The 25,956-nt window shown below is 51.5% G+C and overlaps 1 protein-coding gene across 3 annotated transcripts in view; it reads right to left on the bottom strand.

The window, feature by feature from the left end:
- The window catches only part of LOC110509768 (protein capicua homolog), a 68,726-nt gene that overhangs the window by 38,186 nt on the left and 4,584 nt on the right, over nucleotides 1-25,956 (bottom strand). For all 3 annotated transcript variants that reach the window (XM_036941543.1, XM_036941553.1, XM_036941535.1), the window contains exon 2: nucleotides 2,135-6,069. In XM_036941543.1, coding sequence (XP_036797438.1) covers nucleotides 2,135-5,882 — 3,748 coding nt within the window. In that variant the 5' untranslated portion in view covers nucleotides 5,883-6,069. The remainder of the gene's footprint in view (nucleotides 1-2,134; nucleotides 6,070-25,956) is intronic.

Here is a 25,956-nt window from a genome sequence, read left to right as displayed (position 1 = left end):
CTACATGTATTTAGCCCTCTCTTTGCCATCATGTCTTTGTGTGTAATTGTTTATTGTTATGTGGTTTGTCAGGGGCATTACTTTAGTTATTTCCGTGGTTTTGGCACTTGTGTATGTTTTTATTGTGCTATCAATTTGGAACGTAATTAAAGTGTGCCTGTTTGCTACACTCTGCTCTCCTTCACCTGACTTCGCCTCCGCTACACACGCTTAACAGAAATCCATAGATTAGGGCCTAATGTATTTATTTCAATGGACTGATTTCCTTATATGAACTGTAACTCAGTAAAGTCTTTGAAGTTATTCCATGTTGCGTTTCTGTTTCTGTTCAGTGTATATAATGTCACTTTTATCTGCAACATGATATGCTATTCGTTGTGTGTGTGTAGCAGTATTGTAGAGGCCTGTTCGTATGTGTAATTTACACTCAAAGCTCATCGTAACTACGCAGTAAGTACACACCTCCCTAGTTTCTCTCTGACAACCACATGCACAAACAAGAACTCACACCCTCTTTCTCTCAAGAGAGAGAAAACACCCACATACACTTGTCTCGCAAAGACAGACAAATAGCTAGACCTACAACACATACAATCACACTGAATACAACAGGCCATCTAAATGTCATACCACTGCTCCAGCGCAGATGGAGAAATGTTGATTCACTGTTTATTGATCACACACACACACACACACACACACACACACACACACACACACACACACACACACACACACACACACACACACACACACACACACACACACACACACACACACACACACAGAGAGAGAAAGAGAGCCCACACAGGAGCTTGAAGCACAGAGGATTCTTTACACACCCACATGCACTCTGGCACTGTAACGTGCGCATGCACTATACTATAAAATGGATGAGCCCAACGCAACTCACTCAAATATAACTCCCAGACCTTTAGTAGCATTTAGTAGCATTCTCTCAAAGACAAAACACCAAATGTCATTCATCCTCCCATCCTCCCTTTCAGAGGCTTCCCCACTCTCTATCTAAACCCAGTCTCAAACAATGATGACACGCACACACCCAGCGAGAGATGGGGGAAACGGTCCGTATGTGGCCTACATTACATACAGTATATCCTGTATTTTATACCCATTTAAACTGAACTGATTTCCCTACTCTGACCCCTGGGTCAGTGCTATCTGAGATCCTTGGGATGTCCCTAAACTAAACCTAACCTTAATCCCTACTGTTACCCTAACCTAAAGTATTTTAAAATGCCAACTTCAATGGGGTAGGGAGGTCCCAAGGAGCAAGGATAGCACGGACCGTAAGCCCTGCTGAACATACCAGAAATCCCAGTACCCTCCCTTCACTAAATGTCACTAAACTCATTCTGTTTAACGAGAAATGACCTGCCCAGAAGTCAATCCCTGTTCCGTAAATGTGAATTTGGTGGAAAATGAAACTAGGTAACCATTTTTCATGCTGCTGTTGCTGCTACAACAAACCGTGCATTCACGTTTCAAAAGCTCTTCCATTTCATGATGCCAACTTAGGTCCTCGCCTGGAGTTAAACACAATAATCAAAGCCTAGTAGTCACATTAAATAATCATAATATTATAATCATAGCATATCTCACCCCTCTGCATCCCTCTCCCTGTTCCTCTACCCAAATCTCATCCCTCCCTGTTCCTCTACCCAAATCTCATCCCTCCCTGTTCCTCTACCCAAATCTCATCCCTCCCTGTGCCTCTACCCAAATCTCATCCCTCCCTGTTCCTCTACCCAAATCTCATCCCTCCCTGTTCCTCTACCCAAATCTCATCCCTCCCTGTTCCTCTACCCAAATCTCATCCCTCCCTGTTCCTCTACCCAAATCTTATCCCTCCCTGTTCCTCTACCCAAATCTCATCCCTCCCTGTTCCTCTACCCAAATCTCATCCCTCCCTGTTCCTCTACCCAAATCTCATCCCTCCCCGTTCCTCTACCCAAATCTCATCCCTCCCAGTTCCTCTACCCAAATCTCATCCCTCCCTGTTCCTCTACCCAAATCACATCCCTTCCCGTTCCTCTACCCAAATCTCATCCCTCCCCGTTCCTCTACCCCATCTCATCCCTTCATGTCCAGGCTGTCTCCCAGTGTGTCTCACCTGTCCCGGGGCGTCCCATGATGATGTCTTTGCATGGTGTGGGGTGCAGGTTCTCTGCAGGCAGTATGAGGGGCAGCAGGGCTGTAGGAGAGGGGTGACAGGCCACTGGCTGCTGAACCTCCCCCCCAAACAAGCCTGTCCTCTCCGTCCTACCCCGCCCTTCCCCTGGGCTGGCTGGGTTGGTGAGGGGGGGTCCCGAAGAGGGGGGCGTGGTAGAGATGGAGATGCAAGCCAAAGCGGGGTAACCGGGGGTGACGGAGGTCAGGGAGGGTGGGGCGGATGACACCAGCACCAAAGTGGGGGTGGGGCTCTGGAGGAGGACGGTGCCGTTGGTTGCCGCGGCAGCAGCAGCGTTGATGGGTACAGGGACTTGGAGAGTGGAGACAGACTGGGGAGTAATGCTGTTAAGACTCTTAGGATCACCTACTCCCCCCCCCCCACGGCCTAACGGATGCTCTGTGAACTTGGCCAGAGGAACCTCCGGGTTCCGCACTATCACTGGAGAGTCCCGCAAGGCCTGCTGGGATGTGGGGTGGAAACGGCGGGGGCCTGAGTCTGGAGGGGAGGGGGGAGTTGGGGACACCAGGAGGGGAGGGGGGGAGGTGGCGGGGGAGGAGGGGGGCCGGCTGGTTGGTGTGCTCACCCCTTGGGGAGAGGAGAAGGTGGGTGTGTAAGCGTGGGTGTGTGCTGGGGTCTGGGGGGAGAGGACAGGGAACGAGGCAGAGTTCAGGTCCCCCTGCTCCAGCTCAGGTTTGGGGGGGTGGTCGTGGTGGGGGTGGGAGGAGGGAGGAGGGGGAGGAGGAACGTCTATTTTGCGTTTGCTAGGGCTCATGGGGACAGTGAAGGTCAGGTTAGTGTGGAAGGACGGCTGGACCCCTGAAGTATGCCTCTCCCTCTCTGCCCCCCCAGGGGTGCCCAGCTTGCCCCCCGTGGCACTGGGGTGTCTGTGTCTACGAGGAGGGGGGAGGACGGAGGAGGCGGTGATGGGGGAGAAGTTGGCGGGACGGAATCCGAAGAGGGGGGAGGGTGAGGGCGAGGGGGCGGGGGAGAAAGGGGACTGGTTGGAGATGGGGGAGAAGGAGGGGGTCCCAGAGTGAGAGCTGCCCAGAGACACAAGCATGGTGGCTGCCTCACACTCGTCAAAGTCAAACCTGGAGAAGTCATGGGGTAGAAGGGAGGGCAGCACCAGCCGAGGGCGGGAGTCTCCTCTACTGCTGGCCTCGCTGCTGTCTCTGGACGTCTCATCCCAGTCAAACCCACGCAGGTCTGAGGGGGTGATAGTCCCCGAACTGCTCCCCCCTCCTCCTCTCCCCCTGTCCCTCTCTCCCCCTCCCTCCATCTCTTTAGTTCTCATGGAGAGGTGCCGTGAGCAGTAGCCTCGTCTCTGGGACTCCTTCATACAGCCCTCTCTGGAACAGAGGCGTCTCCACTGCTTGCCGTTGAACTTCTTGCGGATACCGTTAGGGGTGCACACCACGTCCCCCTTCTTGTACTTCTGCAGGGCGGCCGACAGGGGGGTGCGGGAGCGCGAGGAGGAGGCTGAGGAGGAGGTAGACCCCCCTCCAGGGGTAGGGGTGGGGATCTGGGAGGGGGTCTTGTCCAGGGGGACCAGGGCGCTCTTGGAAGGGGGTAGGTGTGGTGGGGGGGTCATGCCCAGGGCCTCAGGGCCAGGCAAGGTGAGGGAGGACACGTGAGAGCCCAGTGGCGTGCTCAGGCCCTGGACCAGGTGTTGGGAGGAGGGGTAGCTGTGCCCCCCGAGGAGGGGCTTGGAGAGGATGTGGCGATGCTGGGTGCCCATAGTGAACCTAGACATCTCCATGTCCTCCTCTGGTGTTTGGGGCTGTTTCTGTCTCTCTTGTTCCCTCTCTTGTTCTATCTCTCTGTCAGGGTAACCCTCTCCAGTGATGGTGACAACGCTGGTCGTTACCAACGAGGAGGGATGGGGGGGAGTGTTTCCATAGTGATGCCCCCCCACCACCCCATCTGGAGAGAAGCTATGCACCAACCTCACCCCCCCTCCCATCGGCCCACCCAGCGCCATACCAATACTCAGCTGGCACACCTCCCTCTCCACCTCCATCTCCTCCCTCCTCTCCCTCTCCTCCCTCTCTCTCTCTCTCTCTCTCTCCCTCTCTGGGTGAGGCAGTTCCCAGGGGGGAGTCAGCAGCCTCAGGCTCTGTCTGGACACCCATACAGCCTGGGCCTGCGCCCTCCTCCTCTTCTCCTCCATCCCTCCCTCCTCCTCCCTCAATCCATTCTCCAGCACCTCTAGATCCTCACACAGTAGCACCCTGTAGGGGAACGACACGGCAGGGTGTGGGTCTACCTGGGACAGCACCCCTTCTCTGTATAGCTGAGGTGTCCCCTGTTCACCCCCATCTCGCCCCCCTCCCCCTCCGAAAGGCACACATACGCGTGTCCCGATGGCCACGGACGCCGTGCCGGGTGGAGGGGCGTCCAGGATGAACTCCACGCTCGTCTCCTCCCACTCCGGGTGTGCGGTCCCCCCCTGAAAGGGGTAACAGAGTATCCCCTCCTCCCCCTGCAGCTGGATATCAGCGCTGCCCCCACTCACCCGCCGCACCACCCCAGCCCTGAACATAGGAGACAGGGGTCCATCCCTCTCTCTCTCCCTCCCACCTTGCTCTCCGTTAAGTCTGTCTCTCCATCGACAGCGGGCTAGAACTCTCTGGTTCTTCAGGCCTTTGGCCAGGGCATCCGCCCCGGACAGACTGCCCTGGTAGGGGGCTCTAGCAGGGCTGGTACTGGGCTGGGAGTTCACCTCCAGATCGTGCTCGCTGGCTGTATCCGTGGATACGGAGCGTACTGAGTTAGGGGCCCCCTCTGTCTCTCCACCCTGGGGGTCTCTTTCTCTGTCCTGGGGGGCCACACTACCATCGTTGGGCCCTATGGAGGCCCCTGTCATTCCCTGTTCCCCCGGGCCATGGCTGTGGCTGCTAGCTACCCTCCTCTCCTCATTGGACACACTGGGGGCTAACGAGTGGCTGACTGAGCTGCTACTATGGCTGTTACTAATGCTGTTACTTATGCTGTTACTAATGCTGTTACTAATGCTATTAGTACCACTGTTAATACCATTAATAGTAGTGTTGGGCCTACTACTGTTACTAATGGTATTACTACTGTTATTACTGTTAGTACTACTGCTGTTGATGATGTTAATACTACTGCTAGTACTACTGTAGTTAATGTGGCTGTTGTGCATGGGGGCAGGGGTGAAGGTGAGGCTGGGCGCGTTGCTACCAGCATAGTGTTCAGCAATGTACTTCTTCTTGGGGACTCTGGCCTTGAAGGTGGCTGTTTTCCTACTGGACATGGAGGTAGGGCTGGGACTGGTAGTGGGGGTGGGGATGGTGAGGATGTTGTTATGGGAGGAGGTGGGGGTGCTGTTAGGCCCCCCTGGTTTCCCCCCAACCCCCCCTCTGCTGTCCTCGGTCTTCTCTTTATCTTCAGGTTGCCTTGGCAGCACCTGCTCTCTAGGTCCCTCCTTCTTTGGGGTTTCACTGCCTCTGATTGGCTCCCGCTGAGAGCTGTCAGAGGAGGTTCTGGATTGTTTCCGTAGCAAGTGGGCGGGGGTCGTGGATTGAGGCTGTCCGTCTTGGTTCTCCTTCCTGAGTTTGTTCCTGTTGTCCCTCTCTGGGGGGGTCTCTGTCGCCCCTCTCTTCTTCCCCCCTTTGGCCCGCGTGGAGGGGGGAGAGCATCCCCTCTGTCTCTTTAGTGGCTTCATCTCTTCACCTCGTCTTTTCCTTTCTGCCTTTATACTCTGTGGGGTGAGTGCTGACGGTTGCTCTCCTTTCTTTGGCTCGTCTTATTTTTACCCTGTTTCTTCTTCTTCTTTCTTTTCCGTTCGCCCCCTGGTCTTCTGCTCTCTTTTTCACTGCCCCTTTTCCTTCCTTGTTCTTCTGAAAATCAGACTAAAAACAGAGAGACGAGAGAGAGAATGAGAGAGAGAGAGTGAGAGAGAGAGAATGAGAGAGAGAGTGAGAGAGAGAGAGTGAGAGAGAGAGAGTGAGAGAGAATGAGAGAGAATGAGAGAGAATGAGAGAGAGAGTGAGAGAGAGAGAGTGAGAGAGAGAGAGTGAGAGAGAATGAGAGAGAATGAGAGAGAATGAGAGAGAATGAGAGAGAGAGAGAATGAGAGAATGAGAATGAGAGAGAGAGAGAGAATGAGAGAGAATGAGAGAGAATGAGAGAGAATGAGAGAGAGAGAGAGAGAGAGAGAGAGAGAGAGAGAATGAGAGAGAATGAGAGAGAATGAGAGAGAGAGAGAGAGAGAGAGAGAGAGAATGAGAGAGAGAGAATGAGAGAGAGAGAGAGAGAGAGAGAGAGAGAGAGAGAGAGAGAGAGAGAGAGAGAGAGAGAGAGAGAGAGCGAGAGAGAGAGAGAGAGAGAAGACAGGTGGTCATTTATTATCGTCATCATCAAAAATGGCTGAGATTAGAAAATGATGTCATACCTGGAAGTGTACTGCACTGAATGACTTCCCACCGAGGGCTCATAATACCACCATTCACCTCCATGTAATCCACTAAAGTGTGTGCATGTGCATGTGCATGCGTGTCCTGGATATACATTCATGTTGAGTGAATTTGAGGAAGTAAAGAGTGTTGATGATTCCCACTCCAGCTAATTATGATGCTCCAAAGGTCACAGTTCCTAACATTTGTGGATGAGCCTCCACTAACACTCCACTAACTAAACAGAGCTTTTACAGATGCATCATCAGGTTAAATGATTAAACGACAAATGGAATGCATATTATTTCATACATTAGCTTGGTCACTATGACATATGGTTTTACATCTGCGCACTGCTCTAGTATTACAAACTAATTTCTCTACACACACAGACACACACACGATCCCAGGTTGTGCTGTTCTATGCTTTGTGTGTGTGTGTGTGTGTGTGTGTGTGTGTGTGTGTGCCTGGGCTCACATTAACACATCAGGTAAAAACACACACCAATTGGGGCATATTTTAAATCCCATCAGGCGGTGGTGGTCTATGGTGGGCAGGGTGAGGTCACTCACACAGAGAGGCAGAGGGCTGATTACACACAGAGAGGCAGAGGGCTGATTACACACAGAGAGGCCGAGGGCTGATTACACACAGAGAGGCAGAGGGCTGACTACACACAGAGAGGCAGAGGGCTGACTACACACAGAGAGGCAGAGGGCTGACTACACACAGAGAAGGCTACACACAGCAGAGACAGAAAGAGAAGGAACAGAGGGAGAGAGAGATGGAACGGAGAGCGCGAGAGAGAGAGAGAGAGAGAGAGAGAGAAAGAGAGAGAGAGAGAAAAGAGTAAGCCGGCTGTACAATAGGTCTGCCTTTCCCATATAGAGTCATAGGGATTTTCCACATTCGTTCTAGCACACCCGGCCCTACTCTCTCTTTCCCTTTTTCTCTCTCTCTCTCTCTCTCTCTCTCTCTCTTTTGTGTCTCTGTCTCTTTTCTGCACTGGCAAACACAGACAGGCATTTCAGGAAAAAGCTACACATTTTGAATAATCTGGCATGGTTTAATGTGCTCATATTGGGATAATTTTAACCCTGGTACACGGTCAGGCACACTATTCAGTGATGCGCAAAACAAAATGGACAAAAACAGTCACACACACACACACACACACACACATCTCGGAGATGAAGTGAGGGTTAGGCTAATGGGAGAGTCATTTTAAGACACACCGTGTTTTAACTGTTTGTTTACCCATGCTACAAACGACTCACCCACGTACACAACCCACGTACACAACCCACGTACACAACCCACGTTACAACCCACATACACAACCCAGGAATGTTGAGAGGAAAACCTCCTGTCCTTCGTTGTGGTGAGTGTAGGAATGTTGAAAGGAAAACCTCCTGTCCTTCGTTGTGGTGAGTGTAGGAATGTTGAGAGGAAAACCTACTGTCCCTAGTTGTGGTGAGTGTAGGAATATTGAGAGGAAAACCTCCTGTCCCTAGTTGTGGTGAGTATAGGAATATTGAGAGGAAAACCTCCTGTCCCTAGTTGTGGTGAGTGTAGGAATGTTGAGAGGAAAACCTACTGTCCTTCGTTGTGGTGAGTGTAGGAATGTTGAGAGGAAAACCTACTGTCCGTAGTTGTGGTGAGTGTAGGAATATTGAGAGGAAAACCTCCTGTCCCTAGTTGTGGTGAGTGTAGGAATATTGAGAGGAAAACCTCCTGTCCCTAGTTGTGGTGAGTGTAGGAATGTTGAGAGGAAAACCTCCTGTCCCTAGTTGTGGTGAGTGTAGAAATATTGAGAGGAAAACCTCCTGTCCCTAGTTGTGGTGAGTGTAAGGACGTTGTGAGGTAAACCTCCTGTCCCTAGTTGTGGTGAGTGTAGGGAGATTGTGAGGTAAACCTCCTGTCCCTAGTTGTGGTGAGTGTAGGGACATTGTGAGGTAAACTTCCTGGCCACTAGTTGTGGTGAGTGTAGGGACGTTGTGAGGTAAACCTCCTGTCCCTCGTTGTGGTGAGTGTAGGAATGTTGAGAGGAAAACCTCCTGTCCCTAGTTGTGGTGAGTTTAGGGACGTTGAGAGGAAAACCTCCTGTCCCTAGTTGTGGTGAGTTTAGGGACGTAGAGAGGAAAACCTCCTGTTCCTAGTTGTGGAGAGTGTAGGGAGGTGGTGAGTGTAGGGACGTGGTAAGTGTAGGGACGTTGTGAGGAAAACCTCCTGTTCCTAGTTGTGGTGAGTGTAGGGAGGTGGTGAGTGTAGGGACGTTGTGAGGTAAACCTCCTGCCCCTAGTTGTGGTGAGTGTAGGGAAGTTTAAGAGCAAAACCTCCTGTCCCTAGGTGTGGTGAGTGTAGGGAAGTTCGAGAGGTAAACCTCCTGTCCCTAGTTGTGGTGAGTGTAGGGACATTGAGGTAAACCTCCTGTCCCTAGTTGTGGTGAGTGTAGGGACGTTGAGAGGAAAACCTCCTGTCCCTAGTTGTGGTGAGGGTCGGGACGTTGAGGGGAAAACCTCCTGTCCCTAGTTGTGGTGAGTGTAGGGAAGTTCGAGAGGAACACCTCCTGTCCCTAGTTTTGGTGAGTGTAGGAATGTTGAGAGGAAAACCTCCTGTCCCTCGTTGTGGTGAGTGTAGGAATGTTGAGAGGAAAACCTCCTGTCCCTAGTTGTGGTGAGTTTAGGGACGTTGAGAGGAAAACCTCCTGTCCCTAGTTGTGGTGAGTTTAGGGACGTAGAGAGGAAAACCTCCTGTTCTTAGTTGTGGTGAGTGTAGGGAGGTGGTGAGTGTAGGGACGTGGTGAGTGTAGGGACGTGGTAAGTGTAGGGACGTTGTGAGGAAAACCTCCTGTCCCTAGTTGTGGTGAGTGTAGGGAGGTGGTGAGTGTAGGGACGTTGTGAGGTAAACCTCCTGCCCCTAGTTGTGGTGAGTGTAGGGAAGTTTAAGAGCAAAACCTCCTGTCCCTAGTTGTGGTGAATGTAGGGAAGTTCGAGAGGTAAACCTCCTGTCCCTAGTTGTGGTGAGTGTAGGGACATTGTGAGGTAAACCTCCTGTCCCTAGTTGTGGTGTGTGTAGGGACGTTGAGAGGAAAACCTCCTGTCCCTAGTTGTGGTGAGGGTGGGGACGTTGAGGGGAAAACCTCCTGTCCCTAGTTGTGGTGAGTGTAGGGAAGTTCGAGAGGAACACCTCCTGTCCCTAGTTTTGGTGAGTGTAGGAATGTTGAGAGGAAAACCTCCTGTCCCTCATTGTGGTGAGTGTAGGAATGTTGAGAGGAAAACCTCCTGTCCCGAGTTGTGGTGAGTGTAGGGACGTTGTGAGGAAAACCTCCTGTCCCTAGTTGTGGTGAGTTTAGGGACGTTGAGAGGAAAACCTCCTGTCCCTAGTTGTGGTGAGTTTAGGGACGTAGAGAGGAAAACCTCCTGTTCCTAGTTGTGGTGAGTGTAGGGAGGTGGTGAGTGTAGGGACGTGGTGAGTGTAGGGACGTTGTGAGGAAAACCTCCTGTCCCTAGTTGTGGTGAGTGTAGGGACGTTGTGAGGAAAACCTCCTGTCCCTAGTTGTGGTGAGTTTAGTGACGTTGAGAGGAAAACCTCCTGTCCCTAGTTGTGGTGAGTGTAGGGACGTTGTGAGGAAAACCTCCTGTCCCTAGTTGTGGTGAGTTTAGGGACGTTGAGAGGAAAACCTCCTGTCCCTAGTTGTGGTGAGTTTAGGGACGTAGCGAGGACAACCTCCTGTTCCTAGTTGTGGTGAGTGTAGGGAGGTGGTGAGTGTAGGGACGTGGTGAGTGTAGGGACGTTGTGAGGAAAACCTCCTGTTCCTAGTTGTGGTGAGTGTAGGGAGGTGGTGAGTGTAGGGACGTTGTGAGGTAAACCTCCTGCCCCTAGTTGTGGTGAGTGTAGGGAAGTTTAAGAGCAAAACCTCCTGTCCCTAGTTGTGGTGAGTGTAGGGAAGTTCGAGAGGTAAACCTCCTGTCCCTAGTTGTGGTGAGTGTAGGGACATTGTGAGGTAAACCTCCTGTCCCTAGTTGTGGTGAGTGTAGGGACGTTGAGAGGAAAACCTCCTGTCCCTAGTTGTGGTGAGTGTGGGGACGTTGAGGGGAAAACCTCCTGTCCCTAGTTGTGGTGAGTGTAGGGAAGTTCGAGAGGAACACCTCCTGTCCCTAGTTTTGGTGAGTGTAGGAATGTTGAGAGGAAAACTTCCTGTCCCTCGTTGTGGTGAGTGTAGGAATGTTGAGAGGAAAACCTCCTGTCCCTAGTTGTGGTGAGTGTAGGAATATTGAGAGGAACACCTCCTGTCCCTAGTTGTGGTGAGTTTAGGGACGTTGAGAGGAAAACCTCCTGTCCCTAGTTGTGGTGAGTTTAGGGACGTAGAGAGGAAAACCTCCTGTTCCTAGTTGTGGTGAGTGTAGGGAGGTGGTGAGTGTAGGGAGGTGGTGAGTGTAGGGAGGTGGTGAGTGTAGGGACATTGTGAGGTAAACCTTCTGTCCCTAGTTGTGGTGTGTGTAGGGACGTTGAGAGGAAAACCTCCTGTCCCTAGTTGTGGTGAGGGTGGGGACGTTGAGGGGAAAACCTCCTGTCCCTAGTTGTGGTGAGTGTAGGGAAGTTCGAGAGGAACACCTCCTGTCCCTAGTTTTGGTGAGTGTAGGAATGTTGAGAGGAAAACCTCCTGTCCCTCGTTGTGGTGAGTGTAGGAATGTTGAGAGGAAAACCTCCTGTCCCTAGTTGTGGTGAGTGTAGGGACGTTGTGAGGAAAACCTCCTGTCCCTAGTTGTGGTGAGTTTAGGGACGTTGAGAGGAAAACCTCCTGTCCCTAGTTGTGGTGAGTTTAGGGACGTAGAGAGGAAAACCTCCTGTTCCTAGTTGTGGTGAGTGTAGGGAGGTGGTGAGTGTAGGGACGTGGTGAGTGTAGGGACGTTGTGAGGAAAACCTCCTGTTCCTAGTTGTGGTGAGTGTAGGGAGGTGGTGAGTGTAGGGACGTTGTGAGGTAAACCTCCTGCCCCTAGTTGTGGTGAGTGTAGGGAAGTTTAAGAGCAAAACCTCCTGTCCCTAGTTGTGGTGAGTGTAGGGAAGTTCGAGAGGTAAACCTCCTGTCCCTAGTTGTGGTGAGTGTAGGGACGTTGAGAGGAAAACCTCCTGTCCCTAGTTGTGGTGAGTGTGGGGACGTTGAGGGGAAAACCTCCTGTCCCTAGTTGTGGTGAGTGTAGGGAAGTTCGAGAGGAACACCTCCTGTCCCTAGTTTTGGTGAGTGTAGGAATGTTGAGAGGAAAACCTCCTGTCCCTCGTTGTGGTGAGTGTAGGAATGTTGAGAGGAAAACCTCCTGTCCCTAGTTGTGGTGAGTGTAGGAATATTGAGAGGAACACCTCCTGTCCCTAGTTGTGGTGAGTTTAGGGACGTTGAGAGGAAAACCTCCTGTCCCTAGATGTGGTGAGTTTAGGGACGTAGAGAGGAAAACCTCCTGTTCCTAGTTGTGGTGAGTGTAGGGAGGTGGTGAGTGTAGGGAGGTGGTGAGTGTAGGGAGGTGGTGAGTGTAGGGACGTTGTGAGGAAAACCTCCTGTTCCTAGTTGTGGTGAGTGTAGGGACGTTGTGAGGAAAACCTCCTGTTCCTAGTTGTGGTGAGTGTAGGGAAGTTTAAGAGCAAAACCTCCTGTCCCTAGTTGTGGTGAGTGTAGGAATGTTGAGAGGAAAACCTCCTGTCCTTCGTTGTGGTGAGTGTAGGAATGTTGAGAGGAAAACCTACTGTCCCTAGTTGTGGTGAGTGTAGGAATATTGAGAGGAAAACCTCCTGTCCCCAGTTGTGGTGAGTGTAGGAATGTTGAGAGGAAAACCTCCTGTCCCTAGTTGTGGTGAGTGTAGGGAGGTGGTGAGTGTAGGGAGGTGGTGAGTGTAGGGACGTGGTGAGTGTAGGGAGGTGGTGAGTGTAGTGAGGTGGTGAGTGTAGGGAGGTGGTGAGTGTAGGGACGTGGTGAGTGTAGGGACGTGGTGAGTGTAGGGAAGTGGTGAGTGTAGGGAGGTGGTGAGTGTAGGGAGGTGGTGAGTGTAGCGAGGTGGTGAGTGTAGCGAGGTGGTGAGTGTAGGGACGTGGTGAGTGTAGGGAGGTGGTGAGTGTAGGGACGTGGTGAGTGTAGGGACGTTGTGAGGAAAACATCCTGTTCCTAGTTGTGGTGAGTGTAGGGAGGTGGTGAGCGTAGGGAGGTGGTGAGTGTAGGAATGTTGAGAGGAAAACCTCCTGTCCTTAGTTGTGGTGAGTGTAGGAATGTTGAGAGGAAAACCTCCTGTCGCTAGTTGTGGTGAGTGTAGGGACGTGGTGAGTGTAGGGAGGTGGTGAGTGTAGGGACGTGGTGAGTCTAGGGAGGTGGTGAGTGTAGGGAGGTGGTGAGTGTAGGGAGGTGGTGAGTGTCGGGATGTGATGAGTGTAGGGAAGTGGTGAGTGTAGGGAGGTGGTGAGTGTAGGGAGGTGGTGAGTGTAGCGAGGTGGTGAGTGTAGCGAGGTGGTGAGTGTAGGGACGTGGTGAGTGTAGGGACGTGGTGAGTGTAGGGACGTTGTGAGGAAAACATCCTGTTCCTAGTTGTGGTGAGTGTAGGGAGGTGGTGAGCGTAGGGAGGTGGTGAGTGTAGGAATGTTGAGAGGAAAACCTCCTGTCCTTAGTTGTGGTGAGTGTAGGAATGTTGAGAGGAAAACCTCCTGTCGCTAGTTGTGGTGAGTGTAGGGACGTGGTGAGTGTAGGGAGGTGGTGAGTGTAGGTTTGTGGTGAGTCTAGGGAGGTGGTGAGTGTAGGGAGGTGGTGAGTGTCGGGATGTGATGAGTGTAGGGAGGTTGAGAGGAAAACCTCCTGTCCTTAGTTGTGGTGAGTGTAGGAATGTTGAGAGGAAAACCTCCTGTCCTTCGTTGTGGTGAGTGTAGGAATGTTGAAAGGAAAACCTCCTGTCCTTCGTTGTGGTGAGTGTAGGAATGTTGAGAGGAAAACCTACTGTCCCTAGTTGTGGTGAGTGTAGGAATATTGAGAGGAAAACCTACTGTCCCTAGTTGTGGTGAGTGTAGGAATATTGAGAGGAAAACCTCCTGTCCCCAGTTGTGGTGATTGTAGGAATATTGAGAGGAAAACCTCCTGTCCCTAGTTGTGGTGATTGTAGGAATATTGAGAGGAAAACCTCCTGTCCCTAGTTTTGGTGAGTGTAGGAATGTTGAGAGGAAAACCTCCTGTCCCTAGTTGTGGTGAGTGTAGGAATATTGAGAGGAAAACCTCCTGTCCCTAGTTGTGGTGAGTGTAGGGAGGTGGTGAGTGTAGGGAGGTGGTGAGTGTAGGGAGGTGGTGAGTGTAGGGACGTGGTGAGTGTAGGGAGGTGGTGAGTGTAGGGAAGTGGTGAGTGTAGGGAGGTGGTGAGTGTGGGGAGGTGGTGAGTGTAGCGAGGTGGTGAGTGTAACGAGGTAGTGAGTGTAGGGACGTGGTGAGTGTAGGGAGGTGGTGAGTGTAGGGACGTGGTGAGTATAGGGACGTTGTGAGGAAAACATCCTGTTCCTAGTTGTGGTGAGTGTAGGGAGGTGGTGAGCGTAGGGAGGTGGTGAGTGTAGTAATGTTGAGAGGAAAACCTCCTGTCCCTTGTTGTGGTGAGTGTAGGAATGTTGAGAGGAAAACCTCCTGTCCCTAGTTGTGGTGAGTGTAGGGACGTGGTGAGTGTAGGGACGTGGTGAGTGTAGGGACGTGGTGAGTGTAGGGAGGTGGTGAGTGTAGGGACGTGGTGAGTGTAGGGACGTGGTGAGTGTAGGGACGTTGTGAGGAAAACCTCCTGTTCCTAATTGTGGTGAGTGTAGGGAGGTGGTGAGTGTAGGGACATGGTGAGTGTAGGGAGGTGGTGAGTGTAGGGACGTGGTGAGTGTAGGGACGTGGTGAGTGTAGGGAAGTTGTGAGGAAAACCTCCTGTCCCTAGTTGTGGTGAGTGTAGGGACGTTGAGAGGAAAACCTCCTGTCCCTAGTTGTGGTGAGTGTAGGGAAGTTTGAGAGGAAAACCCCCTGTCCCTAGTTGTGGTGAGTGTAGGAATGTTGAGAGGAAAATCTCTTGTCCCTAGTTGTGGTGAGTGTAGGGAGGTTGTGAGTGTAGGGAGGTGGTGAGTGTAGGTTGGTGGTGAGTGTAGGGAGGTGGTGAGTGTAGGGAGGTGGTGAGTGTAGGGAGGTGGTGAGTGTAGGGAGGTGGTGAGAGTAGGGATGTGGTGAGTGTAGGAAGGTGGTGAGTGTAGGGACGTGGTGAGTGTAGGGAGGTGGTGAGTGTAGGGACGTGGTGAGTGTAGGGACGTGGTGAGTGTAGGGATGTGGTGAGTGTAGGGACGTTGTGAGGAAAACCTCCTGTTCCTAGTTGTGGTGAGTGTAGGGACGTGGTGAGTGTAGGGAGGTGGTGAGTGTAGGGACGTGGTGAGTGGAGGGAGGTGGTGAGTGTAGGGAGGTGGTGAGTGTAGGGACGTGGTGAGTGTAGGGACGTGGTGAGTTTAGGGAGGTGGTGAGTGTAGGGAGGTGGTGAGTGTAGGGAGGTGGTGAGTGTAGGGAGGTGAGGAGTGTAGGGAGGTGGTGAGTGTAGGGACGTGGTGAGTGTAGGGACGTGGTGAGTGTAGGGAGGTGGTGAGTGTAGGGACGTGGTGAGTGTAGGGAGGTGGTGAGTGTAGGGAGGTGGTGAGTGTAGGGAGGTGGTGAGTCTAGGGAGGTGGTGAGTCTAGGGAGGTGGTGAGTGTAGGGAGGTGGTGAATGTAGGGAGGTGGTGAGTGTAGGGAGGTGGTGAGTGTAGGGAGGTGGTGAGTGGTGAGTGTAGGGAGGTGGTGAGTGTAGGGACGTGGTGAGTCTAGGGAGGTGGTGAGTGTAGGGAGGTGGTGAATGTAGGGAGGTGGTGAGTGTAGGGAGGTGGTGAGTGGTGAGTGTAGGGAGGTGGTGAGTGTAGGGACGTGGTGAATGTAGGGAGGTGGTGAGTGTAGGGAGGTGGTGAGTGTAGGGAGGTGGTGAGTGTAGGGACGTGGTGAGTGTAGGGATGTTGTGAGGAAAATCTTCTGTCCCTAGTTGTGGTGAGTGTAGGGACGTTGAGAGGAAAACCTCCTGTCTCTAGTTGTGGTGAGTGTAGGAATGTTGAGAGGAAAACCTCCTGTCCCTAGTTGTGGTGAGTGTAGGGACGTGGTGAGTGTAGGGAGGTGGTGAGTGTAGGGACGTGGTGAGTGTGGGGACATGGTGAGTGTAGTGAGGTGGTGAATGTAGGGAGGTGGTGAGTGTAGGGAGGTGGTGAGTGTAGGGACGTGGTGAGTGTGGGGACGTGGTGAGTGTAGGGAGGTGGTGAGTGTAGGGACGTGGTGAGTGTGGGGACGTGGTGAGTGTAGTGAGGTGGTGAATGTAGGGAGGTGGTGAGTGTAGGGAGGTGGTGAGTGTAGGGACGTGGTGAGTGTAGGGACGTGGTGAGTGTAGTGAGGTGGTGAATGTAGGGAGGTGGTGAGTGTAGGGAGGTGGTGAGTGTAGGGAGGTGGTGAGTGGTGAGTGTAGGGAGGTGGTGAGTGGTGAGTGTAAGGAGGTGGTGAGTGTAGGGAGGTGGTGAGTGTCGGGATGTGATGAGTGTAGGGAGGTTGAGAGGAAAACCTCCTGTCCTTAGTTGTGGTGAGTGTAGGAATGTTGAGAGGAAAACCTCCTGTCCTTCGTTGTGGTGAGTGTAGGACTATTGAGAGGAAAACCTACTGTCCCTAGTTGTGGTGAGTGTAGGAATATTGAGAGGAAAACCTCCTGTCCCCAGTTGTGGTGATTGTAGGAATGTTGAGAGGAAAACCTCCTGTCCCTAGTTGTGGTGAGTGTAGGAATGTTGAGAGGAAAACCTCCTGTCCCTAGTTGTGGTGAGTGTAGGAATGTTGAGAGGAAAACCTACTGTCCCTAGTTGTGGTGAGTGTAGGACTATTGAGAGGAAAACCTACTGTCCCTAGTTGTGGTGAGTGTAGGAATATTGAGAGGAAAACCTCCTGTCCCCAGTTGTGGTGATTGTAGGAATATTGAGAGGAAAACCTCCTGTCCCTAGTTGTGGTGATTGTAGGAATATTGAGAGGAAAACCTCCTGTCCCTAGTTTTGGTGAGTGTAGGAATGTTGAGAGGAAAACCTCCTGTCCCTAGTTGTGGTGAGTGTAGGAATATTGAGAGGAAAACCCCCTGTTCCTAGTTTTGGTGAGTGTAGGAATGTTGAGAGGAAAACCTCCTGTTCCTAGTTGTGGTGAGTGTAGGAAGGTGGTGAGTGTAGGGAGGTGGTGAGTGTAGGGACGTGGTGAGTGTAGGGAGGTGGTGAGTGTAGGGACGTGGTGAGTGTAGGGACGTGGTGAGTGTAGGGACGTTGTGAGGAAAACCTCCTGTTCCTAATTGTGGTGAGTGTAGGGAGGTGGTGAGTGTAGGGACGTGGTGAGTGTAGGGAGGTGGTGAGTGTAGGGACGTGGTGAGTGTAGGGACGTGGTGAGTGTAGGGACGTTGTGAGGAAAACCTCCTGTCCCTAGTTGTGGTGAGTGTAGGGACGTTGAGAGGAAAACCTCCTGTCCCTAGTTGTGGTGAGTGTAGGGAAGTTTGAGAGGAAAACCCCCTGTCCCTAGTTGTGGTGAGTGTAGGAATGTTGAGAGGAAAATCTCTTGTCCCTAGTTGTGGTGAGTGTAGGGAGGTCGTGAGTGTAGGGAGGTGGTGAGTGTAGGTTGGTGGTGAGTGTAGGGAGGTGGTGAGTGTAGGGAGGTGGTGAGTGTAGGGAGGTGGTGAGTGTAGGGAGGTGGTGAGAGTAGGGATGTGGTGAGTGTAGGAAGGTGGTGAGTGTAGGGACGTGGTGAGTGTAGGGACGTGGTGAGTTTAGGGAGGTGGTGAGTGTAGGGAGGTGGTGAGTGTAGGGAGGTGGTGAGTGTAGGGAGGTGAGGAGTGTAGGGAGGTGGTGAGTGTAGGGACGTGGTGAGTGTAGGGACGTGGTGAGTGTAGGGAGGTGGTGAGTGTAGGGACGTGGTGAGTGTAGGGAGGTGGTGAGTGTAGGGAGGTGGTGAGTGTAGGGAGGTGGTGAGTCTAGGGAGGTGGTGAGTCTAGGGAGGTGGTGAGTGTAGGGAGGTGGTGAATGTAGGGAGGTGGTGAGTGTAGGGAGGTGGTGAGTGTAGGGAGGTGGTGAGTGGTGAGTGTAGGGAGGTGGTGAGTGTAGGGACGTGGTGAGTCTAGGGAGGTGGTGAGTGTAGGGAGGTGGTGAATGTAGGGAGGTGGTGAGTGTAGGGAGGTGGTGAGTGGTGAGTGTAGGGAGGTGGTGAGTGTAGGGACGTGGTGAATGTAGGGAGGTGGTGAGTGTAGGGAGGTGGTGAGTGTAGGGAGGTGGTGAGTGTAGGGACGTGGTGAGTGTAGGGATGTTGTGAGGAAAATCTTCTGTCCCTAGTTGTGGTGAGTGTAGGGACGTTGAGAGGAAAACCTCCTGTCTCTAGTTGTGGTGAGTGTAGGAATGTTGAGAGGAAAACCTCCTGTCCCTAGTTGTGGTGAGTGTAGGGACGTGGTGAGTGTAGGGAGGTGGTGAGTGTAGGGACGTGGTGAGTGTGGGGACATGGTGAGTGTAGTGAGGTGGTGAATGTAGGGAGGTGGTGAGTGTAGGGAGGTGGTGAGTGTAGGGACGTGGTGAGTGTGGGGACGTGGTGAGTGTAGGGAGGTGGTGAGTGTAGGGACGTGGTGAGTGTGGGGACGTGGTGAGTGTAGTGAGGTGGTGAATGTAGGGAGGTGGTGAGTGTAGGGAGGTGGTGAGTGTAGGGACGTGGTGAGTGTAGGGACGTGGTGAGTGTAGTGAGGTGGTGAATGTAGGGAGGTGGTGAGTGTAGGGAGGTGGTGAGTGTAGGGAGGTGGTGAGTGGTGAGTGTAGGGAGGTGGTGAGTGGTGAGTGTAAGGAGGTGGTGAGTGTAGGGAGGTGGTGAGTGTCGGGATGTGATGAGTGTAGGGAGGTTGAGAGGAAAACCTCCTGTCCTTAGTTGTGGTGAGTGTAGGAATGTTGAGAGGAAAACCTCCTGTCCTTCGTTGTGGTGAGTGTAGGACTATTGAGAGGAAAACCTACTGTCCCTAGTTGTGGTGAGTGTAGGAATATTGAGAGGAAAACCTCCTGTCCCCAGTTGTGGTGATTGTAGGAATGTTGAGAGGAAAACCTCCTGTCCCTAGTTGTGGTGAGTGTAGGAATGTTGAGAGGAAAACCTCCTGTCCCTAGTTGTGGTGAGTGTAGGAATGTTGAGAGGAAAACCTACTGTCCCTAGTTGTGGTGAGTGTAGGACTATTGAGAGGAAAACCTACTGTCCCTAGTTGTGGTGAGTGTAGGAATATTGAGAGGAAAACCTCCTGTCCCCAGTTGTGGTGATTGTAGGAATATTGAGAGGAAAACCTCCTGTCCCTAGTTGTGGTGATTGTAGGAATATTGAGAGGAAAACCTCCTGTCCCTAGTTTTGGTGAGTGTAGGAATGTTGAGAGGAAAACCTCCTGTCCCTAGTTGTGGTGAGTGTAGGAATATTGAGAGGAAAACCCCCTGTTCCTAGTTTTGGTGAGTGTAGGAATGTTGAGAGGAAAACCTCCTGTTCCTAGTTGTGGTGAGTGTAGGAAGGTGGTGAGTGTAGGGAGGTGGTGAGTGTAGGGACGTGGTGAGTGTAGGGAGGTGGTGAGTGTAGGGACGTGGTGAGTGTAGGGACGTGGTGAGTGTAGGGACGTTGTGAGGAAAACCTCCTGTTCCTAATTGTGGTGAGTGTAGGGAGGTGGTGAGTGTAGGGACGTGGTGAGTGTAGGGAGGTGGTGAGTGTAGGGACGTGGTGAGTGTAGGGACGTGGTGAGTGTAGGGACGTTGTGAGGAAAACCTCCTGTCCCTAGTTGTGGTGAGTGTAGGGACGTTGAGAGGAAAACCTCCTGTCCCTAGTTGTGGTGAGTGTAGGGAAGTTTGAGAGGAAAACCCCCTGTCCCTAGTTGTGGTGAGTGTAGGAATGTTGAGAGGAAAATCTCTTGTCCCTAGTTGTGGTGAGTGTAGGGAGGTCGTGAGTGTAGGGAGGTGGTGAGTGTAGGTTGGTGGTGAGTGTAGGGAGGTGGTGAGTGTAGGGAGGTGGTGAGTGTAGGGAGGTGGTGAGTGTAGGGAGGTGGTGAGAGTAGGGATGTGGTGAGTGTAGGAAGGTGGTGAGTGTAGGGACGTGGTGAGTGTAGGGAGGTGGTGAGTGTAGGGACGTGGTGAGTGTAGGGACGTGGTGAGTGTAGGGATGTGGTGAGTGTAGGGACGTTGTGAGGAAAACCTCCTGTTCCTAGTTGTGGTGAGTGTAGGGACGTGGTGAGTGTAGGGAGGTGGTGAGTGTAGGGACGTGGTGAGTGGAGGGAGGTGGTGAGTGTAGGGAGGTGGTGAGTGTAGGGACGTGGTGAGTGTAGGGACGTGGTGAGTGTAGGGAGGTGGTGAGTGTAGGGAGGTGGTGAGTGTAGGGAGGTGGTGAGTGTAGGGAGGTGAGGAGTGTAGGGAGGTGGTGAGTGTAGGGACGTGGTGAGTGTAGGGACGTGGTGAGTGTAGGGAGGTGGTGAGTGTAGGGACGTGGTGAGTGTAGGGACGTGGTGAGTGTAGGGATGTGGTGAGTGTAGGGAGGTGGTGAGTGTAGGGAGGTGGTGAGTCTAGGGAGGTGGTGAGTGTAGGGAGGTGGTGAATGTAGGGAGGTGGTGAGTGTAGGGAGGTGGTGAGTGTAGGGAGGTGGTGAGTGGTGAGTGTAGGGAGGTGGTGAGTCTAGGGAGGTGGTGAGTGTAGGGAGGTGGTGAATGTAGGGAGGTGGTGAGTGTAGGGAGGTGGTGAGTGTAGGGAGGTGGTGAGTGGTGAGTGTAGGGAGGTGGTGAGTGTAGGGACGTGGTGAGTCTAGGGAGGTGGTGAGTGTAGGGAGGTGGTGAATGTAGGGAGGTGGTGAGTGTAGGGAGGTGGTGAGTGGTGAGTGTAGGGAGGTGGTGAGTGTAGGGACGTGGTGAATGTAGGGAGGTGGTGAGTGTAGGGAGGTGGTGAGTGTAGGGAGGTGGTGAGTGTAGGGACGTGGTGAGTGTAGGGATGTTGTGAGGAAAATCTTCTGTCCCTAGTTGTGGTGAGTGTAGGGACGTTGAGAGGAAAACCTCCTGTCTCTAGTTGTGGTGAGTGTAGGAATGTTGAGAGGAAAACCTCCTGTCCCTAGTTGTGGTGAGTGTAGGGACGTGGTGAGTGTAGGGAGGTGGTGAGTGTAGGGACGTGGTGAGTGTGGGGACATGGTGAGTGTAGTGAGGTGGTGAATGTAGGGAGGTGGTGAGTGTAGGGAGGTGGTGAGTGTAGGGACGTGGTGAGTGTGGGGACGTGGTGAGTGTAGGGAGGTGGTGAGTGTAGGGACGTGGTGAGTGTGGGGACGTGGTGAGTGTAGTGAGGTGGTGAATGTAGGGAGGTGGTGAGTGTAGGGAGGTGGTGAGTGTAGGGACGTGGTGAGTGTAGGGACGTGGTGAGTGTAGTGAGGTGGTGAATGTAGGGAGGTGGTGAGTGTAGGGAGGTGGTGAGTGTAGGGAGGTGGTGAGTGGTGAGTGTAGGGAGGTGGTGAGTGGTGAGTGTAGGGAGGTGGTGAGTGTAGGGAGGTGGTGAGTGTCGGGATGTGATGAGTGTAGGGAGGTTGAGAGGAAAACCTCCTGTCCTTAGTTGTGGTGAGTGTAGGAATGTTGAGAGGAAAACCTACTGTCCTTCGTTGTGGTGAGTGTAGGAATGTTGAGAGGAAAACCTACTGTCCCTAGTTGTGGTGAGTGTAGGACTATTGAGAGGAAAACCTACTTTCCCTAGTTGTGGTGAGTGTAGGAATATTGAGAGGAAAACCTCCTGTCCCCAGTTGTGGTGATTGTAGGAATATTGAGAGGAAAACCTCCTGTCCCTAGTTGTGGTGATTGTAGGAATATTGAGAGGAAAACCTCCTGTCCCTAGTTTTGGTGAGTGTAGGAATGTTGAGAGGAAAACCTCCTGTCCCTAGTTGTGGTGAGTGTAGGAATATTGAGAGGAAAACCCCCTGTCCCTAGTTTTGGTGAGTGTAGGAATGTTGAGAGGAAAACCTCCTGTTCCTAGTTGTGGTGAGTGTAGGAAGGTGGTGAGTGTAGGGAGGTGGTGAGTGTAGGGACGTGGTGAGTGTAGGGAGGTGGTGAGTGTAGGGACGTGGTGAGTGTAGGGACGTGGTGAGTGTAGGGACGTTGTGAGGAAAACCTCCTGTTCCTAATTGTGGTGAGTGTAGGGAGGTGGTGAGTGTAGGGACGTGGTGAGTGTAGGGAGGTGGTGAGTGTAGGGACGTGGTGAGTGTAGGGACGTGGTGAGTGTAGGGACGTTGTGAGGAAAACCTCCTGTCCCTAGTTGTGGTGAGTGTAGGGACGTTGAGAGGAAAACCTCCTGTCCCTAGTTGTGGTGAGTGTAGGGAAGTTTGAGAGGAAAACCCCCTGTCCCTAGTTGTGGTGAGTGTAGGAATGTTGAGAGGAAAATCTCTTGTCCCTAGTTGTGGTGAGTTTAGGGAGGTCGTGAGTGTAGGGAGGTGGTGAGTGTAGGTTGGTGGTGAGTGTAGGGAGGTGGTGAGTGTAGGGAGGTGGTGAGTGTAGGGAGGTGGTGAGTGTAGGGAGGTGGTGAGTGTAGGGAGGTGGTGAGAGTAGGGATGTGGTGAGTGTAGGAAGGTGGTGAGTGTAGGGACGTGGTGAGTGTAGGGAGGTGGTGAGTGTAGGGACGTGGTGAGTGTAGGGACGTGGTGAGTGTAGGGATGTGGTGAGTGTAGGGACGTTGTGAGGAAAACCTCCTGTTCCTAGTTGTGGTGAGTGTAGGGACGTGGTGAGTGTAGGGAGGTGGTGAGTGTAGGGACGTGGTGAGTGGAGGGAGGTGGTGAGTGTAGGGAGGTGGTGAGTGTAGGGACGTGGTGAGTGTAGGGACGTGGTGAGTTTAGGGAGGTGGTGAGTGTAGGGAGGTGGTGAGTGTAGGGAGGTGGTGAGTGTAGGGAGGTGAGGAGTGTAGGGAGGTGGTGAGTGTAGGGACGTGGTGAGTGTAGGGACGTGGTGAGTGTAGGGAGGTGGTGAGTGTAGGGACGTGGTGAGTGTAGGGACGTGGTGAGTGTAGGGATGTGGTGAGTGTAGGGAGGTGGTGAGTGTAGGGAGGTGGTGAGTCTAGGGAGGTGGTGAGTGTAGGGAGGTGGTGAATGTAGGGAGGTGGTGAGTGTAGGGAGGTGGTGAGTGTAGGGAGGTGGTGAGTGGTGAGTGTAGGGAGGTGGTGAGTCTAGGGAGGTGGTGAGTGTAGGGAGGTGGTGAATGTAGGGAGGTGGTGAGTGTAGGGAGGTGGTGAGTGTAGGGAGGTGGTGAGTGGTGAGTGTAGGGAGGTGGTGAGTGTAGGGACGTGGTGAGTCTAGGGAGGTGGTGAGTGTAGGGAGGTGGTGAATGTAGGGAGGTGGTGAGTGTAGGGAGGTGGTGAGTGGTGAGTGTAGGGAGGTGGTGAGTGTAGGGACGTGGTGAGTCTAGGGAGGTGGTGAATGTAGGGAGGTGGTGAGTGTAGGGAGGTGGTGAGTGTAGGGAGGTGGTGAGTGTAGGGACGTGGTGAGTGTAGGGATGTTGTGAGGAAAATCTCCTGTCCCTAGTTGTGGTGAGTGTAGGGACGTTGAGAGGAAAACCTCCTGTCCCTAGTTGTGGTGAGTGTAGGGACGTGTTGAGTGTAGGGAGGTGGTGAGTGTAGGGACGTGGTGAGTGTGGGGACGTGGTGAGTGTAGTGAGGTGGTGAATGTAGGGAGGTGGTGAGTGTAGGGAGGTGGTGAGTGTAGGGACGTGGTGAGTGTAGGGACGTGGTGAGTGTGGGGACGTGGTGAGTGTAGTGAGGTGGTGAATGTAGGGAGGTGGTGAGTGTAGGGAGGTGGTGAGTGTAGGGACGTGGTGAGTGTAGGGACGTGGTGAGTGTAGTGAGGTGGTGAATGTAGGGAGGTGGTGAGTGTAGGGAGGTGGTGAGTGTAGGGAGGTGGTGAGTGGTGAGTGTAGGGAGGTGGTGAGTGGTGAGTGTAGGGACGTGGTGAGTGTAGGGAGGTGGTGAGTGTAGGGAGGTGGTGAGTGGTGAGTGTAGGGAGGTGGTGAGTGTAGGGAGGTGGTGAGCATTTTAAAATGCTCTTGGCTTCGGCTGATAAGAAAGTGGCAGGACTCTAAACTGACCTTTTTTTACAAGGACCACCTGTGCGCTTAACAAAGGAATGTAGAAAAAATATCTGCGGTAACAAGATGTTTTCTTTGTAGTAATGGTGCAAGCATGACGGTCATGAATCTGTGCTCAGTGTATTCTCCACTCAGGGGCTGCTGTACAGTGAAATAATCTTTGCAAAAATCATCATCTGGGTGATTATTTTTCGAGGCGCACCGGTGGTTTTACATTTTAATTCCAGGTCACATAGAAAAATATTTAGGAACAATATGTGAGTAAAATGTTTGCAATGTAGAGCCCTTAGCGTGTGTGTGTGTACTCTGCCGTACTGTAGGCTATATTTAATTTGTATTTTATTCCGTTTTATTACTCCACACACTAGGAATTCAAGGTTAGTGACCATTCATCTATTCCTGGAAGCAGTGTTTTTTTCAGCAGCGGTGGAAAAGATAGCATGGTAGGTGGCGTGGCCAATTGCACGTCTCCGACCAAAGATTTGAAAGGCCCTCCTCTTAGCATACAGAGACATGTTGGTGTTCTAAAGCTAATTTCCTGCAATTCTACCTATTTTGCCAGTGGGCTGAGAGAACATTTGCAGACAGTTTTAAAGCTAATTTCCAGCAATACATTTTTTTTTTGCCATAGCTTATGCCGTGCTCTAATGCTATCTGAGTGACTCAAACATTATAACAAAATCAATGCCTTGACATTTTTGGAATTTTAGATTCTCTCGAACTGTGTAGTTTTTATTGGTGATTGTTACTTCTCAAAGACTGTAATGCCTGTCGTTGGAAGGAGTGGACCAAAGCGCAGGGTGAAAAGTGTTCATGATTATTTATTTATCAAAAAAAAGACTCGAACAAAGTAACAAAACGAAAGCGAACAGTTCTGTCAGGTAACAGAGACTAAACAGGAAACAACTACCCACAAACACAGCTGGGGAAAAGGCTGCCTAAGTATGATTCCCAATCAGAGACAACGATAGACAGCTGCCTCTGATTGGTAACCACTCTCGGCCAAAAACAAAGAAATAGGAAACATAGAATGCCCACCATAATCACACTCTGACCTCACCAAATAGAGAAATAAAACGGCTCTCTAAGGTCAGGGCGTGACAAAGATGATCTTATTTATAAGACATAGCTCCTCTATCGTTTCTACATAATTTATATTGTTCTTTATTTTTTACCATCCAGAGATTTAAATATATATATATATATATATATATATATATATATATATATATACAGTACCAGTCAAAAGTTTAAACACACCTACTCATTCAAGGATTTTTCTTTATTTGTACTATTTTCTTCATTGTAGAATAATAGTAAAGATATCAAAACTATGAAATAACACATATAGAATCATGTAGTAACCAAAGAAGTGTTAAACAAATCAAAATATATTTTAGATTCTTCAAAGTAGCCACCCTTTGCCTTGATGATATCTTTGTACACTCTTGGCATTCTCTCAACCAGAACCACTTTATTGGTTACTACATGATTCTATATGTGTTATTTCATAGTTTTGATGTCTTTACTATTATTCTACAATGTAGAAAATAGTAAAAATAAAGAAAACCCCTGGAATGAGTAGGCGTGTCCAAACTTCTGACTTGTACTGTATATACATACATATTACATCATATTTCTTGGAGTGGGGCAACAATTTAGCAGCGGCGGCTTGCTACTGCTAAATGAATATAGGGGAAACACTGCTGGGAAGTAGTGTGTGATACAAGATTGAGTGTGAAGTATCAGTACAAGATTGAGTGTGAAGTATCAGTACAAGATTGAGTGTGAAGTATCAGGTCAAGGTCAGTGTGTTGATCATGGGCATGGTCTTAGTTGAATACAGCCCAGAGAGGTCAGCAACCATCCAAGGCTAAATTTTGTATTTTTTTCATCAAACCTAAATGTTGATTTTATTTAAGACCACAATTCCAAAGAACTGGTTGTTTTTTGTGTTATTGTGCCGTATGTCTGCGTGCTAAGTGTTACTTCTCATATGCTGCTCCGTATGTGCTTATTGTCAGTCTTGTCATTTTAAGTGTTTTTAATAACCTGCTCTGGGATTACGGCAGAAAATTAGCCGGCTGGCTAAAACCGAGACTGTAGATTAGGGAAAGGGGATACCTAGTCAAATGCACAACTGAATGCATTCAACCGACGTTATCGGCGCCCGGGGTGCAAAAACAAACGTAAT

This window comes from Oncorhynchus mykiss, chromosome 2, assembly GCF_013265735.2.
Source record: "Oncorhynchus mykiss isolate Arlee chromosome 2, USDA_OmykA_1.1, whole genome shotgun sequence".
NCBI classification, from domain to species: domain Eukaryota; kingdom Metazoa; phylum Chordata; class Actinopteri; order Salmoniformes; family Salmonidae; genus Oncorhynchus; species Oncorhynchus mykiss.
Note: the sequence above shows the minus strand (reverse complement) of the source record. Positions and strands in the feature narration are given on the sequence as shown.